A 27181-nucleotide genomic window follows, 5' to 3' on the forward strand; every position below is an offset into this window, starting at 1 on the left:
GGCTTCGAGTTCTTGCCCACCATCTAACCTTCACTCTGACGTACTTGGTTTTCTTCCAAAACAAAAGTGATGTTATCACAACTGTTTACATTATGTCCAAACACATAAAATTACACACATTCAATATTCACAGTTCTTTCTATATTGCTTATCTCTCAGTAAATTTTTAAATAAACAAAATCTAGTGCAAGTCACTCCCCTACAAAGAATGTACAAAATGTACCATTTTTGCCCCATTATCCATAGACAAAAACATTTGAGATCTTCATTGTGGCACTCAGAACCCAATACCCCAAACTCCCTGTTCTTTCTTGTTTAACACCACATCATCTATGCTCACACTCCATATTCCCTCCATCCCATTTTACTTACTGGACTTCTCCTCCAAAAGAGCTTGAATTTGGGTGCCTGGCTGGCTCAGTCATTAGGCATCTGTCCTTGGCTCAGGTCATGATCCCAGGGTCCTGGGACAGAGTCCCACATTGGGCTCCCTGCTCAACGGGGAATCAGCTTCTCCCTCTCCCACCCCCTCTGCTTGTGTTCCCTCTCTCACCATGCCTGTCAAATAAATAAAATCTTAAAAAAAAAACAAAAAAAAAGCCTGAAGTTCTTGTTTCCCTACATTTGCTGAGGCTGCTATAATGCCTCCTCTCCTACCTACTCCCACACTCCCTACCCTATTATCTACCTACCAAGTCATTTTTCACCATTAAGACCCATGAAATGCCTGCAGGTATTATGTCTAATAAGATCCTCTACAAGTAAAAAAAAATAAAAATAATTTTAAAAATAAAATTAAATAAAAAAAGATCCTCTACAAGTTCAAGGACTGCTCAAAAATGGAAACAGATTAGAGAGGAACATTAGAATTCATTTATGCTCAATGAGTCGTGAGTATTATGTGTTAAATCTGTGCACAGGAGCTTGTAAATATATGTGACATTGAATCAAATCATTTCTCCAATACTTCAGAGACTTTCAAACTTATTATTGTTGATGACGTTATTTTGTTTGTTTCACAATGGAAGTCTTCCGTTGTTTTTCAAATAAGATCTTATGTAGAAAATCTCCATTAAAAAACGAAAATAGAAAAACAGAAGATGCTGTTTGAGGTGCAGGTAGGCACCTCTCTTGGTCTCTTATTTCTGAAAGTGACACTTAGACACCCCAAGGAATTTGATGGTGCAGAAAACTACTAATCTAATCAGACTTCCGCCCACCTGGAAATTAAGAACTACAAATATCAAGCACATTTCAGTTAAAGATGTTTGGCAAGTATTTATTGAGTTCTAACCAACCATATACTAGCCCTTTAATGAAGTACTGGGGCAAAACCCCTGACCTCCAGCTTAAGGTCTCCTGCACTAAAATGTGTTATGAATTAATATCTATTTTGTTTTTAACCATAAAGAGTGTGCAATTACTCAGTAATGCAGCAGACTGTTAAACTGTTAATCCAATTTAACTGATTAAGCACCTTAACAATAGTACCAGGATTAATTGCTGGCTAATTAACTATTAAATTATTAATTTCTTTAAAAAGCAAGCCTAGTATTGTCTCATATACAACTATTCCATGACAAAATGAAGAAATCAAGCAGAGAATATTTTCTTTGAGGATAACTGGCTCCTCCTGCTCTCTCCCCATGCCCCTTTTATAAAGAAAGTATCTGTCAGGGCACCTGGGTGGCTCAGTCTGTTACGTAACTGACTCTTGATTTCTGCACAGGTCATGATCTCAGGGTGGTGAGATCAAGCCTGGGTTGGTCTCTCTCTCTGCCCCTTCCCCCATCTCCACTCATGTGAACACTCTATCTCTATCTCTCTCTCCCTCAGAAACAAAAAGTATGTCATTCTTTCTTGTGAGAAAAAGGAAAAGAAGTTGTTTCTAGAGCATTCCTTTCTTCCAACCATTTTTCCATTAATCATATCCCAGGGCTCACATACAAGCCTCGAATCAACTGAATTTTATAGCTTCTAAATTCCTCATTCACACTCTTACCTCTGCTTATTTTACCCTATCGGCTTGAGTCATCTTCTCCCTCTTATTTTTATAGTGTGGCCCACATATACCAGAATCACCCAGAAATGTACAGTGAAGATACATATTCTTGGTCCCACTTCAGCTCTGGGTAGAGTTGGAGAAGCTGAAGTTCCCCTACACAATTCATGTGCACAGTAAAGTCTGTGACCCGCCCTGACCCTACCAACTCTCAAGTACAACCTAATGTCTTTCTTCTTCAGAACTTTCCCTGACCAACCTTATCTTCAGGGATCAGCATCCACAATCCTACCCACTGTCACAAAAAGAATCCTACAGCAACGTTACTCCCCTTAACTGACACTCTAGACACTTAGCATTTGGTACTATTTGCTACCCATTTTGTGTATATACACTCATTCCTACACAGGTGGAGAATACATTGCTCAAGGTTATAAATCATGTCTTGTAAATATTAACCTCTGACATTATGTAGTAGCCTCAGTAAGTACAGAGATGTTTTGATTAATTGATTGATTTATCCAGAAATGCCAGGAATATAAGCAAATACAGCAAAACTGTTAACAATTTCAGACTACTGGTATAAAGGTTAAGGATACACAGATGAGCTAACCCAGTCTAGCACACAGGAGTTCCACAATTGAATGCCTACAGAATCCAGGCAAGGAACATAAGAGGAGTGGACGAAAGGCAAAAGGGAGTGCTAAGGACTGTGGTAAACAAAGGACACATGACAAAACCCAAAAGATCAGGAGCTAATCAGACCATGCTGGTGGGCATGGGACCCAGTTGCTGCCATATATTCTAATTTTTTGTCCAACTGATAATATATTCTATGTGAAATCTCCTAGTTCTTAACGTTGGCAATATACTTCAAAAAATTTTTTTTAATTGTAAAGGCTGAATAAAATACATTTAAGGGCCACACTTGGCTTGCTAGTAGCCAGTTTCCATTTTAAACGCTAGAACCCAGGAAGGGTCCTAGCCATCTGATATTTATTCAGGGTGGGAGGTTAAAGAGAAATATACATCTTATTCAGGAAAATACATGCTTAAAGGAACTTTTAGCCAAAGGTGGCAATGAGTCTCTACTTCTTGCCAGGCCCAAATGAAATAATAGATCATTTTTTTAAGACAGTTTGTGAAAATTCATGATTCTAAGAAACAGAATACAGACCACAGGATTTCTGAAGTCTTCCTTATCTCAGCTCAAAATAACATAGAGAGATACTCAGATATTCCCCACAGTGATTTCTCAGCCCTCGATGACTGAGACTCTCATCCTAAACAGCTGTTTGTTAGTTTCTGACCAAAATGAGATCATCTTACTATGCTTTTTAACAAGATATTATGGGCATCTTTCCTTCATTATTTAAACCAATGTATATTTCACTGGTGAGGTGATTCAAAATTTAACCAATTCCCTAATTTTAGGTTGTTCCCAATTTTTCACTACATTAAACAATGCTGCTATAAACATCTTTGAATTGTGGCAAATCCAGGAAGGTGAATAGAGAAGGAAGGACCAACACATTCTATTTTTCCCTTTGGCTGACGATAAAGCTTGCTTAATTTTATATAAAGCACCATGCAAGAGCCTCTTCAAGACCGCCTCTCAGGCACCTGGGTGGCTCAGTGGGTTAAGCGTCTGCCTTCAGTTCAAGTTATGATTCCAGGTTCCTGGGATCGAGTCCAGCATCGGACTCCTTACTTACGGAGTCTGTTTCTCCTTCTCCTTCTGCCCACCGGCTCCCCCTGCTTGTGCTCTCTCTCCCAAATAAACAAAATATTAAAAAAAAAAAAAAAAAAAAGAGCACCTCTCAACAAGATAGCTGTCCCTAATCCATCCACATAGGATTCCTCATGCTGTCACTGACCCAACACCTGTAATCTTGAGCACTTGTCCAGTTATATCCTTACAGTTAATCCTTAGATGTGGAATTGCCAGGTCAGATAATAAGGATATACTTAAGGCCGTTGGTCCACATTGCTAAGTTACTTACAGAAAACTGTACCCGGTTCACTGGCACTGCTTGTGCCTAAGAGCACCTATGTCTCAACCTCCCTATCTAGCGACCTTGGAACAACTTAGGTCCCCTCAATAGAAGCAGCTGAGTACACATTCATCCATTTCCATAAGAAAAACACAATGGGAATCTCCTGAGGTGCTATGACAGCTATTTCAGACATAGCAGGGGAGAAACTTTATTGCGCTGTAATCATTCTATGATGTTGTACTTAATCCAAGAGGAAAGGCAGTTTGGCTTAAGTGGGTAAATTCAGAGTTTGGTTCAACAGGTTTGAGTGCAAATTCAGACTCAGTTTGGAATCTCAGCTTGGAACCAGCTGCTAGCTGGGAGATCTGAACAGGCTACTTAACATGTCCACAGCCTCAGTTTCTACATGTAAAATGGAGACAATAAAATAAGCTTTGTATGATAATACATACAAAACACACATGGCAAGAAGTCTGGCACATAGTAAGTTCTCAGCAAACTATAGCTTTAGAATATACCCACAAAACCTTATCAAATTACAAAAATATAATGAACCCAATCTTTAATATTTTATCTTCTCTACTATATTTGATTTTCATTAATATTGCTTAGACATTGTACCTATAATGTTACATATTTTGAGACTGAATTAGTTAAACAAACTTCATTATTTCCACTTCAAAATAAAAATGCTTTTTTCTTGAACTCCACGAATGAAGTCATATGGCATTTGTCTTTCTCTGACTGACTTCACAGAGCATAATAGTTTTAAGCAGTTTATATTTATTGCTTTATTTGTATATGTGTTTGTCATAGGATAATAATTAATGAATTGAAACATCTTTGAGAGGTCATTAAATTAACTCTTTTCCTTTGACAAAAGAGGCAGGAATATGCAATGGAAAAAAAGACAGTCTCTTCGACAAACAGAGCTGGCAAAACTGGACAGCTACATGCAAAAGAATGAAACTGGACCACTCTGTACACCATACACAAAAATAAACTCAAAATGGATTAAGGACCTAAATGTGAGACCTGAAGCCATAAAAATCCTGGAAGAGAGGACAGGCAGTAATTTCTCTGACATCAACCTTAGCAACATTTCTCTAAATATGTCTCCTGAGGCAAGGGAAATAAAAGCAAAAATAAACAATTGGGACTACATCAAAATAAACAGCCTCTGCACAGTGAAGGAAACACTCAACAAAACTAAAATATAATCTACTGAATAGGGGAAGATATTTACAAATCACATATCCGGGGCGCCTGGGTGGCTCAGTGGGTTAAGCCGCTGCCTTCGGCTCAGGTCGTGATCTCGGGGTCCTGGGATCGAGTCCCACATCGGGCTCTCTGCTCGGCAGGAAGCCTGCTTCCCTCTCTCTCTCTCTGCCTGCCTCTCCGTCTACTTGTGATCTCTCTCTGTCAAATAAATAAATAACATCTTTACAAATCACATATCCAATAAAAGGTCAGAATCCAAAATATGTAAAGAACTTATACAACTGAACACCAAAAAATAAATAGTCCAGTTGAAAAATGGGCAGAAGACATGATTAGACATATTTCCAAAGAAGACGTTCAGATGGCCAAACAGACACATGAAAAGATGCTCATCATCACTCATTATCAGGGAAATGAAATACAAATCAAAACCACAATGAGATATCACCTTATACCTGTCAGAATGGCTAAAATCAAAAACACAAGGAACAAAAAGTGTTGGTGAGGATGTGGAGAATATGGAATCCTCATGCACTGTTGGTGGGAATGCAAACTGGGGCAGCCTCACTGGAAAACAGTATGGAGGGTTCTCAAAAAAATAAAAATAGAACTACCCTAAATCCAGTAGTCCCATTACTAGGTATTTACCAAGAACACAAAAACACTAATTCAAAAGGATATAGGCCTCCCTGTATTTATTGTAGCATTGTTTATAGTAGCCAAATTATGGAAGCAGCCCAAGTGTCCATCGATAGATGAATGGATAGAGAAGATATGGTATAGGTACACCATGGAATATTACTCAGCCATCAAAAAGAATGAAATCTTGCCGTTTGCAACAACACTGATGGAGCTAGAGAGTATAGTGCTGAGTGAAATGAGTCAGAGAAAGACAAATACCACACGATTTCACTCTTACGTGGAATTTAAGAAACAAATTAAAGAAACAAAAGGAGAAAAAGGAAAAAAGACGGCAGTGTGCCGTGACTTGTTCCAGGATGGCTGGAAAGGCCAGTGGGGAGGGTGGATCAGCCCCCCTCTACTCCCTGCTCTCTTCGGAGGGTGGTCCCAGCCCCCCCAAGTGTTACAGCCCCCCTCTGTAGCAGCGCTAGCCTTTAGCATTTGGGTTTTCCCCCCAATAATTTAAAAAAAAAAAAAAAAAGTCAGGTGCCTGGGTGGCTCAGTTGGTTAAGCAACTGCCTTTGGCTCAGGTCATGATCCTGGAGTCCTAGGATCAAGTCCCACATCAGGCTCCCTGCTCAGCAGGGAGTCTGCTTCTCCCTCTGACCCTCCCCCTTCTCATGCTCTCTCTCTCTCTCTCAAATAAATAAATAAAATCTTTAAAAAAGAAAAAAAAAGTAAAAAAGAAACAAACCAAAAAACAGACTTAACTCTAGAGAAGCAAACAGATGGGTACCAAAGGGGGGATGGGTGGGGGATGAATGAAGTAAGTGAAGGGGATTAAAAGTACACTTATCATAATGAGCACCGAGTCATGTATAGAATTGCTGAATCACTATATTATATACCTGAAACTAATATAACACTGTATGGTAACTATACTGGAATTAAAAACTCAATAAAAATTTTTTAATTATCTTTTTAAAATTTATTTGGCCATATTCACTTGCATCCATTCTTCCTAGCCACCCTGCCCCTCTTGGAATTTTGGCTGTCTTTCACGGATAGGGTAAGTCCATGATGTCTACATTTCCCAAGCATACAGAGATTTCTTTTTTCTTTTTTGCACATACCAGTAGGATTCTCAAGTAAATGAAGCTTTCATTGTTCCGACAGCAGTGGCTTTGATGGACCATTTGGCTCACATATCCCCTAAGTGACTCAGTGAGAAAAAAATGTACACTCACAGGGTGATTTTCGAGGCTAGAATGATCTCCTTTCAAGTGTGCTAAACATAATGCCAAGCCCCAAGGAAGCACTGGCAATAGAAAGTTCGGGGTTGGCCAATCTAATCCCCAGCACTTCTCAAGCACATCTTAATTGAAAAACACTTTATAGATGGAACAATGACAATATGGACTCCATATTTATACACATAACATATCAAATCATTTGTCAGTCATCTTCTAAGTGCCCAGGTCGTAGAAACAGCTCTCAAGTCATGGAGGCCATACGGTTAAGCATACAAACTAGATAATCAGAGATTCTGTCCTTACCGACCTTAAGATGGTCCCTGAACCTTCGTTAGCCTCAGCTTTCTCATCTTCTAAAATGAGGATAAATAAAAGAAACTGCCTCCATGGAGACATTAAGAGAATTAAATAAGGGATAATTATAAAAAGTGCTAAGCCTAGTACTTAGAAATCAGTAAATATTAGCTATTAATAACTTAAAATATGAAAGCTTCAACAACCATACTGCTCTGATCTCTTTCCTGGTTTTCTAGAATTTTTTCAGTGCCCTCTTCCCCACATCTGCCCCTCCTGTCCCCATTCACTATGTACCCCCATCCACTGTTCTGCTTACAGCTGCTCTGAACCATCTGGAAACATGATTCACCAAGATTCCCACGGTATAATACAACCCAAAACACAAAATTTGTGTTTCCTTCAGACACTCTCTTTTTAAGGACATGACATTATCTATGACATTTTGTTGCCACTATCTTTATTTAAAGGATAATAGTTTGCCTTTTTCCAACAAAGTTTCCTAGCCCTTACTTTATCTACATCACATCTGATAAATCCTTACCACTATTTATTTCCCTAAACATAAATCTTCATGTTCTAAATCTTTTCTTGCCTCTAATTGTTCATTATAGAAAAGGTCAATGACATTATAAAATGCCTTAAGAATTTAATGATTGTCATTTACTTTTAATTTTTGACCTGTTTCATTCTTCCTTCTGAATACTGCAGAGCATTTCAATCCTTCTGTTATAAGGCCATTTCTATGAAATGTGAGTACAATGTAAAAAAAAAAAAGTTTTAGAGGATTAATTTATGTTCTTTACTAATTCCAAGAACAGTCATGAAGTTTTCAAATCAAAGGATGATTGTTCTAACTGCCCTACACTATAGAATAATCTAGTGTCTATAATCTGGCTGAAATTTTTTTTCCTCTCTAAATTTCCAAGAGGTTAAAAAATTATTACTGCCTCTGGCAAGAGGTTGTTTGAAAGCCATATTGATTGGCTTGTTTCCTAAGCCTATTGGCTCACAGCGCTACAGAGACTAAAAAATGTTTTCCTTCAGTAGCTGAGCCAAGATAACTTGAAAACAAGCAGGAAAGCAGTATGTTAATTTAAAAGATGGAGTATTATAATATCCATGATTTCAAAATACAAATCCCACACATTCATTTTGTGGGGAAATTGGTCGAGTAGCTGATGGTTGAAAGACTGAGGAAAACAGAGAGCACCTTGGCCTCCACACAGGGGCCTGGAGCCTGGGGGAACCAGCTCCCGACAGGGAGGAAGGAGACTTAGGAGTCAGCCCCACTCTTGGCTCCGTGCCTGCTTCTGCCATTTAGTTCTCATTGGACAGAAGGCAGAGACTGGCCAAGCTGACATCTCAGATAGTGATTCTAAGTCTTCAGAAAGAGCAGCAATTTCTCCACTGCAGTGTCTCCTAAGACTGATTTCATTGCTGTACCTGGGACTGGTATTGATAAATAACCACAAATGGGCAAAACACAGCTGCAGGAACAGCGGGAGCTCACTGTAACCCTCTTTGACCGTCTCCACGGTCTTCTCTTAAGGCCCAGGCTGAGACAGTCCTTCTCAAGTTTCCCCGAGCAGACTGCTTCCACTGTGGGGGTTTTCCCCTCCACTCCAAGTCTCTCTCTATTTATACCAAAACGTAGGCTGTGGGGTCTACCAGATTTACAGCCAGTGATTTTATAGCAAAACCGAGCAGTCTTTCCTTTTTCTTTTATTTTTTCTTTCTTCCTTTCCTTGCCCTTTCTTTCTTCCTCCCTTTCTTTGTCCCTCTCTTTCCTTTGCCTATTCCTTTTCCTTCCTTCCTTCTCTTCTTTCTTCCTCCCTTCCTCCCTTTCACTCACTCATTCATTCATTCCACTAAAATTTACTGAATCTCTGTATATCCCAGGTATTATGTTAATAATTGAGATACCACAGCTCCCTACCCTCCCAGATTAAATACTGTTCCTGGGGAGCTTCCCAGCTACTGAGAGAGAAAGAGATAGAACCTTGAATCAAATACTTAAACAATTGACTACAAAGTTGCCAACGAGAGGTACCTGGTGCCTGGGAGGAAGACCCCTCAGACAAAATGATACTCAAACAGGATCTACTGGATTAACATAAGTGAACAAGGCAAGAGGAGACAAGAGTCTCCCAGAAAAAGAGACGGTGTGTTGAAAACCCCTAGAGAAAGAGAGAGTCTAGTGTTTATGAGGAGCTGAGGGAAGGCAAGTAAGACAAAGTGTAAAAGGTGAGAGGGAACGTTGTAGAATTGCATGCTGGAGGAACAGGCACCAGATCACCCAGATCAGGAAGAGCCTTGTGGGCGGTAAGGAGTTAGTCTTATGCCGAAATCAATGGGAAGCTAATCAAGGTTTTAAGCAAAGTGATGGCATTACCTGACTTGCATTTTAAAACAATAACTCGGGCTACAGTGTGGAAATGGACTGGAGCGGAAGCCAGATTAGATACAAGGAGGCCAATAAGAAACTATTGCAAAATTCCAAGCAAGAGGTCATTGTTATCTGGAATAGGATGGTAGAGGCAATGGGGGAAAATAAGAAATAGATACAAGAAAGAGAAAGAAATGATCTTCACAAACTTCAAAATGTCTTTCGGCTCTATTCAATAATAACTTTTTTTTTTTTTTAAAGATTTTATTTATTTATTAGAGACAGAGAGAGAAAGGGAGAACACAAGCAGGCAGAGCAGGCAGGCAGAGGGAGAAGCAGGCTCCCTGCTGAGCAAGGAACCTGATGCAGGACTCAAACTCAGCATCCCAGGATCATGACCTGAGCTGAAGGCAGACACTGACTGAGCCACTCAGGTGTCCCTCAATAACAGCTTCTTAATACATGATCCTGCAATTGCACTAGTAGGTATTTACCCAAAGGATACAAAAATACTGATTTGAAGGGACACATGCACCCCAGCGTTTATAGCAGCATTATCAACAATAGCCAAATTATGAGAAGAGCCCAAATGTCCATCAACTGATGAATAAAGAAGAATGGACTATGATTCAACCCTAAAAAAGAATGAAATCTTGCCATTTGCGATGACATGGATGGAGCTAGAGTGTATTACGCTAAGCAAAATAAGTCAGTGAGAGAAAGATAAATACCATATGATTTCACTCATATGTGAAATTCAAGAAATGAAATGGATGAACACAGGGAAACAAGAAAAGAAAGAGGCAAACCATAAAACACTCTTAACTACAGAGAAAAAACTGAGGGCTGATGGAGGGAGGTGGACAGGGGGATGGGTTAAATGGGTGATGGGGATTAAGGAGGGAACTTGTGACTGAGTACCAGGTGTCACTAAATCCTACTCCTGAAACCAATATTACACTACATGTTAACTAATTGGAATTTAAATAAAAACTTAGAATACAAATAATAAAAAATTTTAAAAACCCACATCAAAAAAATAAGTAAATAAAATAAAAAATAAAAAAATATATATGTTTTAAAAGTGAGTAAGAATAGCAAAACAAAAGCAAAGTAACTACCCATCCAGCACCAAAGCTTTTTTTTTAACTTTTTTTTTTTTTTCGTATGAACACATCAGCTCAAGAGTAAGATGAAGTTCTGAGCACCAACAGGGTGACTGTGGACACACCATCCAACACTCTGCATTACTGTTATCACCAGACCCTCCCCTTCTTCCAATGCTGGTGTCTATGAACAACTGATCCTGGGTCATTTTAGTGAGGAACACCTCCTTCCAAAAGAATTAGGTTCACACATGTGGTTGCAAAGGTTTTGAAAGATTGGACATCCCTTCTATTGCTCATTCAGCATACTTTTCAATTACCACCTGCTATGCTATGTGCCAGGCCTGTCAAGGTTCTGCTCTTGAGGGCCTCACAGTCTGCTAAGCAGAAAGCATGTGAACAAATAGTTGCTATTCAACAGGACAGTAACAGATATACAAATTATGGGGGTGAAAAAGAACAGATTTTAAATTAAGACAACAGGGCAACAGAGATTTAGGAGAGGGAACCAGGAAAGTTTTACAGACATAAGATGCTTTATAGCATGCTTCGTGAAGGCCTTATGTGCTGTCCTACAAAGTTTAAACTTTATCCTCTAGATGGTAAAGAAGAAGGGCTAACTTGTCTAAGACTGATAGGCTGCAGTCCAAAAAAGGAAGTGGCCTCCAGTAAAGTTCTATGGAAACCAGCAGTGGCCCAGTGCTGAGGGCCCCCAATCCTGCCCAGTGGCAAGGCTGGGATCCCAGCACTTCATGCCAAGAAAGAGGATAGCTCTTGTCTAACCATGAGCTGACTAATACATCCTCTTCTGGTCAAGGTGGGTCATTCACCTGCATCTGCAAGGCTTTTCCCCTAGCTACCAGTCATGGCTACCGAGGGCTTTCCATTACTTATGGACACTGAGCTGGTAAGTGAGGCCAGGACAAGGTTCTATTCTATTCCAGTACTATTATATCACATCAGTCTTTGAATCACATCAGTAAAGGCATTAGTGCATCTGTTCCTCATTAGACAACTAAAAAGCCCAGCTCAGTTTCTAGATCCTTTCCTAGGATCGAGAACATCTAGAATTTCATCATTTCTAATCACAAAAAGGCAGAGAGTATCTGATGTATCAGATAACAGGGTGTCTACTAGCTGCTACTTGCCCTTCTCCCTGAGTCTTCTCCAGTAAAAACTGCTCCCACAAGCTTGGTGAGTGTGCTGTGTGGCCATTTCCTCTTGCTTCCAGGGCGGGCAGAGAGGAGACAAGAAAACAGATTTACATTCTATAACAGCAACACTGGCAGCAGGGTGAAGGATATGCAGGGAGGCAAGGTGATAGTTGTGACATTATTAAAGAGTTCTTGAATTAGTCCACCTAATGCTGATAAGTGTTGAACTAACAGTGGTAGAGAAGTAAGAAAAGAGGGGATAAATTCAAGAGATAGTTACAAAATAAAACTGGATTTGGATAGTGGTTAGTAGGGACGATGGGTTCAAAGGTTAAGATCCAGGTGTCCAGATTAAGTGATTGAGTGGGTCATGATCTGGGACAGAGAATAAAGAAAAGAAGTAGGACGGGGAGGGCAGGAGTTAAATTCTGAACATGTGAAAGGTAGGGAACCTATGGGCCACTGAAGATAGTACTCAATGGGAGAAGGGACTGAGTCTGTTTTTACTCCATTTTACCATTATTTCCCCAGGAACTAGCATAGTACCTAGCACCTAGTACTAGTCGCCCAATAAATACCCGAAGGAATGGTGGAACTTTCATTTTATACAGAATCATCAAAATTTCAGGAAAACATAGTTTTACTGGTAGCAGGGCATATCCCTGTAGGTAGTAAGTCTAGCAAATGTGAAAGGGAATTTCGGATGCCTCAAAGCCTTATTTTACATTTTGCTCCAACTCTGACTTTATTTTGTAGATTCTTGACTTGCTCTAAATTTCATGGGCCATAGAGAAGCACTAGGTTTTTTCCGAGTCCACTAATATCACAGGCCTTTGGATTGAAAGAAAGCTTCCAACAGTCCCCATCTCAGTCATCTAGAAGACCCATGAACCATAGTCCTTTCAGTTCTTGCTGACCTTTTGTGCTGCTGTCAAAGTCTGCATCAGGCTCTAACAAAAAGCAATAATTGGCAAATTTAAGTTAGGGCTTTGGAATTAATAACACTTTGTGAATATAGGCTATTATCTGAATAGTGATTAGACTCAAAAATGTATATAATATCAGAATAGATTGAACCCTAGGAAAAGAAAACTTAAGCAAAATTATTAGATTTTGTATATTTTACAAGAAGCTGTTAACCAGTAACAGAACACCTCGGACAAAAAGATGACTGAATAAATTTGATATGCAATTGCCTTTTTCTCAGCACCTTTTCTTTTTTCTTAGCAAAGAGCTAAAACTCTGAGGCTGGGTAGATAGAAACAAATAAATTTAGGGGGAAAAAATCCTATGCATAAGAGTTTTCAGAATAGGGGCACCTGGGTGGCTCAGTCAGCTAAGCGTTTGACTCTTGATTTCAGCTGTGGTCATGATCTCGGGGTAGTGACAGCAAACCCCACGTGGGGCTTTGTGCTCAGTGGGGAGTCTGCCTGAGATTCTCTCTCCCTCTCTCCCTTCTCCTCCCCCACTCACACATGCTCTCTCTCTAAAATAAATAAATCCTTTTTTTTTTCCCCCCAAAGGGGGTTTTCAGAATATAAAATGTTGATTATTGGGACGCCTGGGTGGCTCAGTGGGTTACGCCTCTGCCTTCGGCTCGGGTCATGATCTCAGGGTTCTGGGATCGAGTCCCGCATTGGGCTCTCTGCTAAGCGGGAGGCCTGCTTCCCCTCTCTCTCTGCCTGTCTCTCTGTCTACTTGTAATCTCTTTCTCTGTCAAATAAATAAATAAAATCTTTTTAAAAAATAAAATAAAATGTTGATTATCCCCCAAAAGCACAGTTTCCTTTTAAGTCAGCAGAAGTGACCCACACCATCCTCTCACCACCTACATTTCCCCATCCTCTCACCACCTACGTTTCCCCACCACGCTTATCCACTCACCTATTTTTCTGACAAGCTGCCAATATAATGTCTTAATTAACAATCCACCCAGATTCTCTCCTTTACTTAGCTGCTGCTCCCTCCATTCTGTCAGTCTCCACAGAGCTAGGCATAGGAGAGAACCTTATGTTTCTGTCTGAAAAATTCTGCTTTCTCAGAGGCTTCATTCTCAGCCTCTATATACAATCCTAAACCCACATTTGGGGCCACTGCAGATTCACTCAGCCTGAGTCCAGGAAATGTGGATCATTCCTGGCCATTAGGGGAATGGTTTGGTGAGTGGTCAGCCATAGCTGTGGAAATCACCATCAAGTTATGCCTGCAGTCTTCTAGCCTAGACTTTGAGGTGTGGCTCTTGGAACTTGTCTTCCATCTTATTTTTAAAACACAGCCCCAGGGTGCCCTTCCAAATTATCAGTGACCAGCTCACATGCAGTCCTAGAACTATGCTTCAGCCTGTTCTCAAAAACAGTCCCTAATTATGAGCCCAATGCTGGGGACCCCCACCTTGTTCCCTTGAGTGGCTGCCTTGACCAAATGATCCATTCCCAAGCCTCTAGAAGGGTGGCCCTGCCTTCTTCTGGCCATTACCTCTTTGAAGCTGCCAGTTACTAAAATCTCCAGCCTAGTGGGTGGGAACTTGAAGTCCACTGCTATTTTCACCCTACCAATTCCCCCATCCTGTTGGGCATGTCGACCCAGAAGTTCAGAACCCCGCAGATCACAGGATATGAGTAGTCAGGCCATGAGGGATGGCGAACATACTGTGCTATCTCCTGTGTGGAAATTACAGGCCAATTAGTAGAAGAGACAGTGAATTGAACAAATACAAATGTTAAGAAAATGTTCTCTGTACTCACTTGTATCTTCTCATTCCCTGACCACATTAATTAAGTCAGAGAAAGTCAGTGTTGATAGGATACCTCCCCATAAGTTAATCAAATAAATCTTTATGCATTTAAGAGCTGTCTAATATAGGGTGTCTGGGTGGCTAAGTTGGTTAAACATCTGACTTTGGCTCAGGTCATGATCCCGGGGTTCTGGGATCAAGTCCTGAGTCAGGCTCCCTGCTCAGTGGGAAGCCTGCTTCTCCCTCTCCCTCTGCTGCTCCCCCTCCTTGTGCTTACTCTCTTTCAAATAAGTAAATAAAATCTAAGCAAAAAGACGTCTAATATAATTAAGAAGTGCAAATAAACATATCAATAGCAGAAATGAAACAGAAGCCTACAGGCATGCAAATGCTCAAAACTAAAGCAAAATCATTGGAAATTCCCTTCTACAGCTGGACCTTTGCCTATAATAAGAACCAAGATGAAGAAACCAATTGGAAAGAAAGAAAGAAAGAAGGAAGGAAGGAAGGAAGGAAGGAAGGAAAGAAAGAAAGAAAAAGAAAGAAAGAAAGGAAGAAAGAAAGAAAGAATATACAAACTTTTTCTACAGGAAAACCCTGTCATGTCACCAAACCTAAGAAGAAAATGTTATATGGAACATTAACACCTCCTGAAGAAAGTTATCACTCCCATCAGACCTACAGAATGAGATTTGACTCAGTGGTAATTGGCATCATGCATCCTTTTCAATTGTTCCCAGGAATCCAGAAGCCTGAGCCATAATCAATCTTTGTACTAAATTTTCCACACTGTCAAATATTTTAGAAAGGTCTGCACCTTGGTACAATAGAGCATTCCTTACATTTAATTTTCATTTTGTTCTCAACCACAGAAAAATCTGTGAATGTTCACTAAAGAAAGGTCTTAATTTGTAATTATTTCTATATTTGCAAAAGAAAAAACCTTAGCATTTACCTTCAGCTCCACTGTGGGGCAGTTCCATGTACTACCTCACTTCTAATCATTTGCTTTCCTTTCCTACGAAGGTAACAGATATTGTGACATCCTATGACCATCACTCTCCTCATCTCCTCAGTTACACAGCAATTTGAAGAATACCGGATATGAATTCATTTAGATACACGATCTTAATTCCCTCAAAATTAATAACTTCTCTCATACTGCATTTTCAGTTTATCATAATTATTACCCAACTATAATGACATGAAAGTACAAGTGGCAGAGTCTGTAGCATTCTCCATTACTGCTTTATGTTTCCCTAAGTCCCCGACTCAACAGATTTATCTCTTCTTACTACTCAACGGACTAGAAAATTAACTTCATTCCTTTTCTAGTAGTGTTTTTCCCCCCACTGGTTTCTAGTACTACCAAAATGTGAAAGAGACGTTTGCATGCCATAAAAGCTTTAGCAGATAATAACAGTAAGAGTATTACATGTTTGTATAGCGCCTTCGTTACAAAGCACTTTTACTTCCATAATCTCATTTTAACTGTTTCCCATCATAACACTGAAATACAAAGACCAGGGATTTTTAATCCTGACTCAAATAAAATTCAGGCTGATAACAGGTATATGACTTGTCTGGAATCATAAATGTCATCATATGAAGGACAGGTCTAAAACCTAGATCTTTAAATTCCATTCCCTACACAGTTCTCTAACATTGGCACTTGGCCAAGAGCAATAGAGTAAATGACCTGAATTATTTAATGGTAGTGGGATCATGTTCTGGATTCCTATAATAAAGCAGCAATGTGCAAAGTATAACTTGCTTCCCTTTGAGAACGTGGAGTTCTCTATTAGAGATGCAATATTGTGATTTATAAGAAATATATATTCAGATGATCAAAAAACATTTCTCATATATATCTGGTCTTCATCCACAGTTCCTGTCTCACAGCTCCCAAAATCCTTGGAATCCCCTGAACACTAAGAGCGCTGGTAGCACCTATTATCATATTTGGTCTCTTGCCCTCAGTTCCTGAAAACCCTTCAGAATTATAAAGGTGAAATGGAAGTCTTGTTATTCATAACAAGGCCCTTTCCACCACAACAAGGTTTATGTTAATGAGGTGACTTTTGGAAAGCACCTAAGGGTGGGGGTGACTGCCAGACAATAAACCATGAATAGAGGACTGGAACTTTCAGTCCCACCCCTGATTTCCCAGAAGCGGAAAGGGGCTGGAGGTTGGATCAATCACCGGTGGTCAATCATTTTCATCTCATCGTGCCTGTGTAATGAAGCCTCCATAAAACCCCAAAAGGATTGAGTTCGGAGAGCTTTCATGTTGATGAATTCAAACACTTCCACCTGCCACCATGCTGGGCCCCAAGTGTCAGAAGAACAGAAGCCCCTTTGTCTGGGACATCACCCTATCTTCATGTGGCAGTTGACTGTACCCTTTAATATCCTTTGTAGCAAATCAGTAATATAGTGAGTAAGTGGATTTTCTGAATTCTGTGAACTGTTCTAACAAATTAATCAAACTCAAGGAGAGGTCATGGGACACTCTGATCTGTAGCGATTCAATCAGAAGCACAGGTTAACAACTTGGACTTAGCAACTGGGGTCTGAAATAGAGGGTGGTCTTGTGGGACTGAGACTTTTGTCTTTGGAACATGATGCTATCACCAGGTAGAGTATCAGAACGGAGTTGAATCGGAGGACACCCAGCTGGTGTCTGAGAATTGCTTGGTAAAGTGGGGAAGCCTCCACACACAAGTTGAAATTGTGCCCAGGAACCCACTTAATAGAAATCAATATAATGTAACTGGTCTTATTCCTCCTTTCATTTATGGACTGCTAGGGAGCTCAAAGTCAAAGGGAAACTAGAGTGCCATACTGGAAACTAGTTTCAAAGGGAAGCTACAGTATGGTATAGGATCTTACAACTTGCATATATACGCTTTATTTTTTTTTTCTCCCAAATATCTGTGAATGAAACTTCTCCATTTCTTCTAGGGATATTCATATAATGGAAGTGAAATGCCTCTAAGTGGTTTCAAGGTGACTGAGTGATAAGAATGAACAACTACTCTACCAGAACCAATGTCTTTTTAAGAAAATAAAAAACAGGGGCGCCTGGGTGACTCAGTGGGTTAAACCTCTGCCTTAGGCTCAGGTCATGATCCCAGGGTTCTGGGATCGAGCCCCGCATCGGGCTCTCTGCTCAGCAGGGAGCCTGCTTCCCCCTCCCCCTCTGCCTGCCTCTCTGCCTACTTGTGATCTCTCTCTCTCTCTGTCAAATAAATAAATAAAATCTTAAAAAAAAAAAAAGCAAGATAATAAACAATGGAAGCTTTGATATCAGACAGACCAGGTTTCAGATCCCAGCCCTTCCAGTTGCCAGCTCTAGAACCTTGAGTAAGTTTATTAACTCTTCTTGGTCTGTTTAATCCATGAAATGAAGACAATAAGAACATCCATATGGAGTTGCTGTAATGATAGCATGAGATAGCATGAGAAGAAGCTGAGATAGACAGGCCAGCACATAGAGGGCATTTGCCGAGAACTGAAATACTGAAATTCACAACTTCTCTTGCACCTAGACATGCCCATGTGATTGAATCCTGACCTCTGACACATCAGCAGGATATATTCCATATTCCCTCTTCTCCTTCCTCCTTCTTCCCAGCAGGATTCTGGACAGAAACTGGAAGGTCCTGTGGCCATCAACTAAGGGCATTCAAGCATCGAGATAGGAGCCTGGGAGCTTGATGGCACTGCGTGGCCATCACCTGACCTTCAACTACCCACCTGCTAATTCTCTATTTTGGGAGATAAATAAGTACCTATTCCATTAAGCCTCTGTGCCAAGTTTCTATTATAAAGGAGGTAAATGTAAGCCTGACAACATGAACCTAACACATATTTGGCAAAGATCTATGTCCACCAAACATCAGTCCCCTTAGTTTCTTCCTAGTCAAAAAGGAACATGATTGGAAAAATTATCATAATAATATTGATAAGCAGAAAAACAAGTTACCAAATGCTGTAGATCATACAGTATAATCCAAATTTCATTAGCAAGGAGAAAAAAATTGCTGTGAGACTCAGGGATATCCAGAGGCTCAAAAGATTCTATTAAGCACATGACTGTGAAAGGAAAAAAAATGAGTATTTTCATTTTAACAAAGCCATTTAGACAAAACTACTTCAGAATGTCCTGCTGGGTTTCCCACAGGCCAAGGGCAATGCGAGTCTAGGCCAAGTGGAACACGTCAGAGAGCTTATGGCAAACAGAGGAGCTGGAAATATGTCTGTGGTGCATTAATGATGCTTTGTGATTCTTTACAAATGGTCTTGTGTGGATATTCTGAGAAAAAATGGCTAGTCTGGCTTTTGATTTATATCACATAACTATTCAGCACAACATAAGTGAATAGTGAGCTGACCGTGTTTTTATTACACCAAAAGGAAATATTTTTCAGATTATAACTGCACAGTTGTGGTTTCTAACATTCCTACTGCTCCCTTGCTCATTTCCAAGGAAATTTATGCTTTTTCTGGGCACGGATATGTTTTAGGTCAAAATAGTATTTATTTAGGTAATAGCTACACACATGGGACCATGCAAGCTTAAAAGGGACAGTCTTTGGCAAAGCAGGAAGGAAGTGGGGACACAGAGGATGGGAGTATTCTCAAAGCAGGAACACTTACCGTCATATCCCCTCCAAACACACACACACACACACACACACACATACACTGCATATTCTAGAAAAATCTATGTAAAGATAAAACTTCAGCCCTTTAAGCCTAATAATATTCAACCAATACTTAATGAAAATACATGTATAGAGCCACTTGGAAATAGCTGCATCAAAACGTCATGCTTGGTCTCCAAACTGTTCAAGCAAGGGCACTTCAGGGGATCACCCCAGGGAGGACAAAGATAGGAAGCCCTAGGCAAACACCAGCAGCTAAAAATGAGTATCTCTATCAAGTGGGAAGCCCTGCGTTAGGCCCAACATGGAAAAAATACTCTTGTTCCTCAAAAGCTCACAAGATGGTATTGAGATCAGCAGATAATGACTCTCAGAAAACTGTAACCTGTGGATATGCAGTTATGTAGCTAACTGTATATGAGGTAGAACTGAATGAATTTGATAATAACACTATAGGAAGTTATGGGAGGTCCAAATAAGAAACAACTAATTGGGAAGGAAGGAAGGGAGGGAGGGAAGGAGGGAGGGAGGGAGGAAGTGGGGAAGGGGGGAGGGAGGGAGGGAAGAAAGGAAGGAAGGAAGAAAAGAAAGAAAGAGAAAAAAGAAAAAAGGAAAGGAAAAGAAAGGAAGAATATTATAATTAAGGAGATTCACTGTCGCATCTAAAAGAACACTGGTGGGGTGTCTGAGTGCCTCAGTTGGTTAAGTGACCCAAGACTCAAGCCTTCAGCTCAGGTCATGATCCCAGGGTCCTGGAATCGAGTCCCATGTCGGGCTCTTTGCTCAGCAGGAAGCCTGCTTCTCTCTCCTCCTCTGCCTGCCATTCCCCCTGCTTATGCTCTCTCTCTGTCAAATAAATAAATAAAATCTATTTAAAACAAACAAACAAATGCACACTGGCTTTCCACGGGACCCTCCATGGACTCTCCAGCCCTGACTCAGGGCCTGCTACATTTCCACAATACATAGAGGATCTTGTATTGCTTCTTGGCAACGACTCCAGGAGCAAGAAAAAAACAGTGGATAAAGGTAGGCAACGGAATAACAATAATGATGATAGCTAACATATATTGAGCATGTAGGGGGAACATGTAATAAAAATCAAGATTAACATGTTAGAATACATAATTTAAAATGTGACATAGAATTATACATCTGAGTTAGAGCATGAGTGATTTGGCATTATTTTGCTAAAATTCAGGGAAAGAAGGGATGCTTTGTTCAACCAACAGCACTGAGCCTAACCCACTCAGCTGCATTTCTGCCTCACTAGCACATACAACTTTCTTCCCACAGGAATCTGAATGAAGCGTATCAATTAACCGGTAACTTAGCTTCCGGATATCAAAGTAGGAATATTGCACAAAGGAATAATAATAGAGTGAGGGCCCAGGGATATATACCATCCTTTTTATTGCACACTGGTTTTCTGGGATTTCTATAAATTAGTCATTTCAAAATCTCAGCAGAAAAATACACATGTAACTTTAAAAAAAAAATCTATTCATTGAATTGGTTTAGCTTTTTGTCATGACTGTGCACACACACAATGATGTAATGACTTCTGCTTCCTAAGAAAAACCATTTTTCCTTATTATTCAGGGATGGTCCCTTGGTCTTACAACCAGCACAAAGAAGTACAGAATTCATGTGCACACACTTTAAAAAGGAAATGTTTCCTGCTATCTTACTGCTGCAACTGACAGATAAGATGGGAGGCTAGTTTGTATTTCTTTAATCATCTCTTTTCTTCAAATCCATTTGCTAGCACAACGTTAGAAGTCAGTTGGGATGACTGAAAACCCTCATGTATAAAAAGACTATTTTGGATTTCTTTTAAAATTTTTCTATTTGATGAGCTTTAAAGAAGATTGCTTCCTTATCTCTTCTTCATTCATAGCAAGTTGACATCAGGTTTTGTACATAAAGGATACTGGGGATTGGCTTGTTTACCCTCCATTCCATCTCTTTTCTAGCTTCCTGCTGAAGCCTGATTGTTTTAAAAACTGCCTCTCCTGGACTTCTCTGCAACTAATGTTCCAGACGCAAATTAATCTTAGCCATTAGATGCACTTGAGGGTGATTTAGAAGAAGATAAATTGGAACCCATCTTCCCGACCCTGTTCCTGTCACAGGCAGTTGTGACCATGTTAACTGCAGTGGCAGCTGGGGCTTTCTGATCTCTTAACCACAGTTATGGCAGTAAATTCTTGAACTAAGTAATTCCAGGAGCCACTCTTGACTCCCACTTATCCATTCTTCTAATGCTCTTTTAAGTACCTAATTCCCAATAAGAAGTATCTTTCTGCTAAAAATACCTGGGAAGATTTCTGTTCCCTGCCTTAAACCCTGACTAATGCAATTATCTCCTTCATTCCTCAGTCTGAAGATGCAATATATGAACCACGACATTTACAACATGCTTCGTGTCTTCAAAGTCCACGGACATGCATTATTCACATCCATCCTGACCACCACTTTGTGAGGTGGGAGGACAGGTACTGCTCTAGCCACTGTACAGATGAGAAAGCTGAGTCTCAAAAGAGCTGGGTGACTTAGCAGGGCATTTAGTTAGTAAGAAATGGAGAAGAAATTCAATCTCACATTTTATGGCTCTTAGTCATTTCCTTTGACACTGAGAAGCCTCTCAGGGGCAAATGGAGAAGATAGAGAAAACACATGGATGATGGCCAGGAATTCAACCTTCTATTTTACTACTTTAAAATAAAAATTTTTGGGGGGCGCTTGGGTGGCTCAGTGGGTTAAGCCTCTGCCTTTGGCTCAGGTCATGATCTCAGGGTGCTGGGATCGAGCCCCACATCGGGCTCTCTGCTCAGCGGGGAGCCTGCTTCCCCCCTACCTCTCTGCCTACTTGTGATCTCTCTCTCTCTGTCGAATAAATAAATAAAATCTTTTTAAAAAAATGAAATAAAATAAATTAAAAAAAAAAACCATCATTACACACTAAGACCATGAAGTTCAACTAAAATATCTAGAGATGAACTAGCAGAGATGGGCTAGTTCACAGAGTGGGTCTTTGGATTTGGCAGAGCCTGTGCCTCAGCTTGATTAGGGCCCTCCTTTGAAGCCTCCTGGCTATTAATACGGACACACAAAGGCCCGGCTCAGTTTTCCAACTCTTAACTGTGAATTCCCTTTCTGCCCAATCATCTGGCCAAACCAGGAGTGGCTTGAAGACTTGGGGAGGCTAATCTTCATTTCTCCATTTTTTCCTAAGGGCAATTTCACCTAAGAACCACCCCCCTCTCCAACCTGGGCTCCCTAGAAATAACAATTTCTCTATTTTTCCCTTTCACTGCATATATTTTAGTAAAACATTTTATTTCATTGCTCAGGAAACCCAGAAGAAAAACTATAAGTAACCAAGGCTTCATTTAGGCCATTTCAAAAATTACGAAATTCATTCTCTCCATATTTGCCACTCCACCACTTAAGAGCAGTGTCTGACCACAGGATTAAGATCCAAGAGCTCTAAGAAGCAAACTTCTAACCATATGGTTCCCAGTCCCGGAGAGCACACCCGTCCTAAGAAAACATTCCAGTACTGCAAATCTTCAAGATCATTCCACAGCCAACCTTGAAACACTAGAATTCCACAATTCCTGACCTTGCTTCCTTCAGTCTCAGATGACTCAAATCAGAAGGGCTAAGAAAACTATTACTTCGGCCCCTGCATGGAAACATTATGTGACTTCTTCAAAAAAGGTGACAGCTATAAAGAAAAACATTTATAATGAAGAAGAGAAGAAAGGAGATGAAAAGGAGGAGATCTGAATTGTTAGGCAAACTCAATTATCTTTTCCCTATGATGTCAAGATACATGGGTAACTCTACATCAAGACAACAACAAACTATACTAACCTGGGGGAAGAGAGAATAAGTTGAATTGTCAATGGTGAATGAGTATAAAAACTCCCCGTCATACCACATGCTCTTCCCCATGGGGGAATTCATTTTAGTCATAGCAAAGAGATGGGCGGGGTCACAGCAGTCTTCCATCTGTTTCCTAGGAGAGAAAATAGAGAGAGAAAAGAACAGCAGGTTAAGTGAGCGGCAGACTCATTCACTTGTCATTCCTACCGAGATGTGCAGCCTTACCTCAGTGCCGGCTCACAAAAGCATCATCCACGGTTATTAGACTACTATTAATTCACTCTTCCAGCCATCAAAATGCATGACTGGAATCCTTTTTAATAAAAAAAAAAAGTTAAAAAAAAAAAAAACTTTAGCTCTCAGATGCAGCTAAAATGTGTCTGAAGGCAAACATGATCATTTTAATTGCAGATTTGTTGATTGACTGAAACCTCCAGGCCCAGAAAAGATTGGAGGGTCTTCTGGAGACGTTGAGCTCTGCAGCTGCAGCAGAAATGTATCTTTATGGTGATTTAACAATCAGGGGGACAAGTTCAATGACCAGGCACTTTTACATGTAGGAAGTAGGGGATGCACAGAGTGGCCCAAAAGAAGGCACGCCTCCCAAAACTGGGGACAAAATTAAGGAACAACACCTGGGGGAAATCCTTCTAAATAGAAACAGAATGAGATGAGCGATGTGATTTCAAACACCAGCGAAGCCATCTGTGTTCTAAGTGGTAAATCTCGTGGGGCTTTTTGGTTCTTGTTTGGTCTGATCTCTTAGCAGTACTGGGACCCCTGAGAAGGGATCCCCACTCCTTTAGCGTCTGACATATCAGGGTCTCCTGCGTCACCTCACTCCTCTGGGCTAGTTCGCGGGTGGCTGGCTCTTCTGCTTGACCCTCAGTGGAAGCTCTGTCACTAGTCTACAAGCCAATATTTACATTCTTCTCAATTTAAAAATCTGTCATAAACCAACTCCGTTTATTCCCTGTGCTCTCAGGAGTAAAAGAGCTTATTCCCCAGCCCCACCTTTAGAAGGACCAATGAAACACACTGCTAACATAAACCACTTCTGAGTGGTGCCCCCACAGACCTGCTTGCTCAGACATCTTTGGCCACCATAGTGTAGAAGCTTAAAGCTGAAAGGGGAAGGTAATGTGGAGTACTTGGGTTCAAATCCTGGCTCTGCCACCTACTAACTCTATAACTGGGGAACATCCCAGCTTCACAACTGGCCTCAGACATTGTTTTTGAGAATTCACTAAAAATGTCCAAGTGGCACACACAGTACAATTTCAATACATGTCATTACTACATAGCCCCACTTTGCTATAGAAGTGAATACACCGTGTCAGTGTCGGGGGCTCCCCACCTCAGCCAGGGCCCCTGACACTCTCCCCACCACGCAGTGCTTTTCAAAGCATGCTCTGGTTCACTTCCTCTTTACAAGGGTTTCCGTAGAAAGGATGGGGGAGAGGGGCTCAGGAAGAAAGCTTTCATCTTATCAAATTTGCTAGAATTTGTGGGTCACCTGAACGGTTCAGTCAGTTAAGCATACGACTCTGGATCTCAGCTCAGGTCTTGATCTCAGGGTTGTGAGTTCAAGCCCTGCGTTGGGTTCTATGCTGGGCATGGAGCCTATTTACAAAAAAAAAAAAGTTGCTAGAATTTAGAATTTTCATCACTTCTTTCTCTGACATCATCATTCCATCTCTTACCAGCTGTGCCTGTTTCCTCTACTCCTCCATCTTCATTAATCATCAGTGTTTTATCACCTAATAGGTGGCCTGAAATGGAGGCAGTCAAGTTATACAGTGACTTGCCTGCATTTTGTCAAAAGAGTATCCTAGACACTATATTCCATAACATAAAATTAGACATGGCTTAAGACCACTTTGGCGGGGGGGCACCTGGGTGGTTCAGTCCATTAAGCATCAACCTTCCATTCCCGCCATGATCCTGGAGTCTGGGGATCAAGTCCTGCATTGGGCTCCCTGCTCAGCAAGGAGTCTGGTTCTCCCTCTGCCCTTCCCTCTGCTCATGCACCCCCCCCGCAATCAAATAAATAAATAAAACCTATTTTTTAAAAAAGATTATCTTTAGAAATAAGGAGAATTATCATAGGCATGACTAAATTTTTGAGCCACTATTACAGGCCTGGTGATATTTTACCACTTTTCGTTTTTACAATAACCCTAAGATATAATTAAGAAACAATTATTATTATTACCCCTGATTCGTATCTGAGGAAATGGAATAGGGTCATTCCAGGACTTACTCAGGTCACACCAGTTCAAGTTAGGCTTTTTCCTCTGTGTGCTGCCTGTTCAGAACCTTTTTGATTCACCTTTACCATTCTCTGCCCTGAGGAATGCTTTCTAAACAATGGCCAAGCACTTGCACTGTACCCAGTGCCTTTAGAGATATTTTTCCACTTGATCTTCACAGTGATGACCTTAGAGCTAAATAGCTTTAAGATTCTTTTTTCAGAAACTTATCATGGGTCACATAGCTACTGAAGTGGTGGGGCATGGCTTTGCTCCCAGTTTTTTGCCTTTTTTTAAAAAAATCTCATGTCGGTACTTCCAACCAGACCACAGCTCTCACCTCCAAACCAAGCTAAATTTGCCATTCAGTACAAATTGCTACTGGAAATTCAGAGGAAAAACTGGCCATGGCCATATAATAACACCTCCTTTTGTCTAGAGCCTGGCTGCTTATATATCCTTTCACATTCATTTCTTCTTTTCATCCTCAAAAAACTGAGTTCGATACATTATAAACCTATAACGCAACTGAAACTCAGGCCAAGAGACTTGCTCAAGTTCATTAGGTTAAGTGTTTGCATAATTATTAATAAAATGTGTGTTAGATGGACTCAAATCTACATCTCTTCCTATGGCATCACCATGGTCAGAGCAATTAGACTTTTGTGGGAAAGCCAAATACTCAACGGAAAATGAAAGTGTCCCATGTGTACAAATATTTTTTATTTTTAATTTATTTTTAATTTTTTTTATTTTTATTCATTTGACAGAGAGAGAGAGAGAGAGATCACAAGTAGGCAGAGAGGCAGGCAGAGAGAGAGGGAAGCAGGCTCACCACTGAGCAGAGAGCCCGATGCGGGGCTCGATCCCAGGACCCTGAGATCATGACCTGAGCCGAAGGCAGAGGCTTAACCCACTGAGCCACCCAGGTGCCCCTGTACAAATATTTTTTTAAAAAAAGTCCAAGAACTAGGACTTTTAATTCAATATAAAATTGAATTAAACAGACCTGTCTTCAGAAAACATGCTCAAGAGGTGGGCAACCAACAAGCAAGTCACTACTTATGAAGGCAGGAGGGTGGGGCCAGCGCCATGGCAGATGTGCACAGACAGCTGCAGTTGCTCAGAAAGAGGAGGGCATGAAGTCACACTCTGGGTTCCAGGAAGGGTTTCCTGCTCTGAGGTTGCAGCCTGGGAGGAGCTGGCAGGAAGAAGGAGGACGCAAGTCCCCTCCTGAGGCAGGGAAGCTGCTACAGCGGTATGAGACAGGAAGACTCATCCCTTCATCAGAATACACAACACAAATACTAAGAAATTGTTGACAGCTGACTATTGAACATTACCTCCATCCAACCTGGCGGTGATCCTGGAGAGATGACATATACCAGCTCTTAGCATTTTTAGTCAATTTGGTCCCCATCCCCTTTCTCATGCTTTACCCTGATGTTGCCTATTATTTGCTTCTGTTTTGCAGCAGACAATAAAATCGCAGGGTCAAAAAAGCAAAAGTAAATCGCTTTCTATTCAAGTTTAAATTTGCAGATTATTACATTCCAGATGAGTGTAAATCGAGTAGTGGAGCCAAAATTAAATA

At 40.6% G+C, this 27181-nt stretch overlaps 1 protein-coding gene across 2 annotated transcripts in view; it reads right to left on the minus strand.

Moving 5' to 3' along the window:
• Positions 1–27181, minus strand: part of LOC111159987 (ST8 alpha-N-acetyl-neuraminide alpha-2,8-sialyltransferase 1) — a 140080-nt gene that overhangs the window by 65967 nt on the left and 46932 nt on the right. Inside the window, exon 2 of one of the 2 annotated variants that reach the window (XM_022522721.1) lies at positions 23324–23468. In XM_022522721.1, the coding sequence (XP_022378429.1) occupies positions 23324–23468 (145 nt within the window). Of the gene's footprint in view, positions 1–23323; positions 23469–27181 lie in introns of those variants that run through there. The other variant, XM_022522722.1, reaches the window with a different exon arrangement.

The sequence above is a fragment of the Enhydra lutris genome, unplaced genomic scaffold, assembly GCF_002288905.1.
Source record: "Enhydra lutris kenyoni isolate GAN:26980312 unplaced genomic scaffold, ASM228890v2 scaffoldscaffold72, whole genome shotgun sequence".
In the NCBI taxonomy this organism is placed as follows: Eukaryota; Metazoa; Chordata; class Mammalia; order Carnivora; family Mustelidae; genus Enhydra; species Enhydra lutris.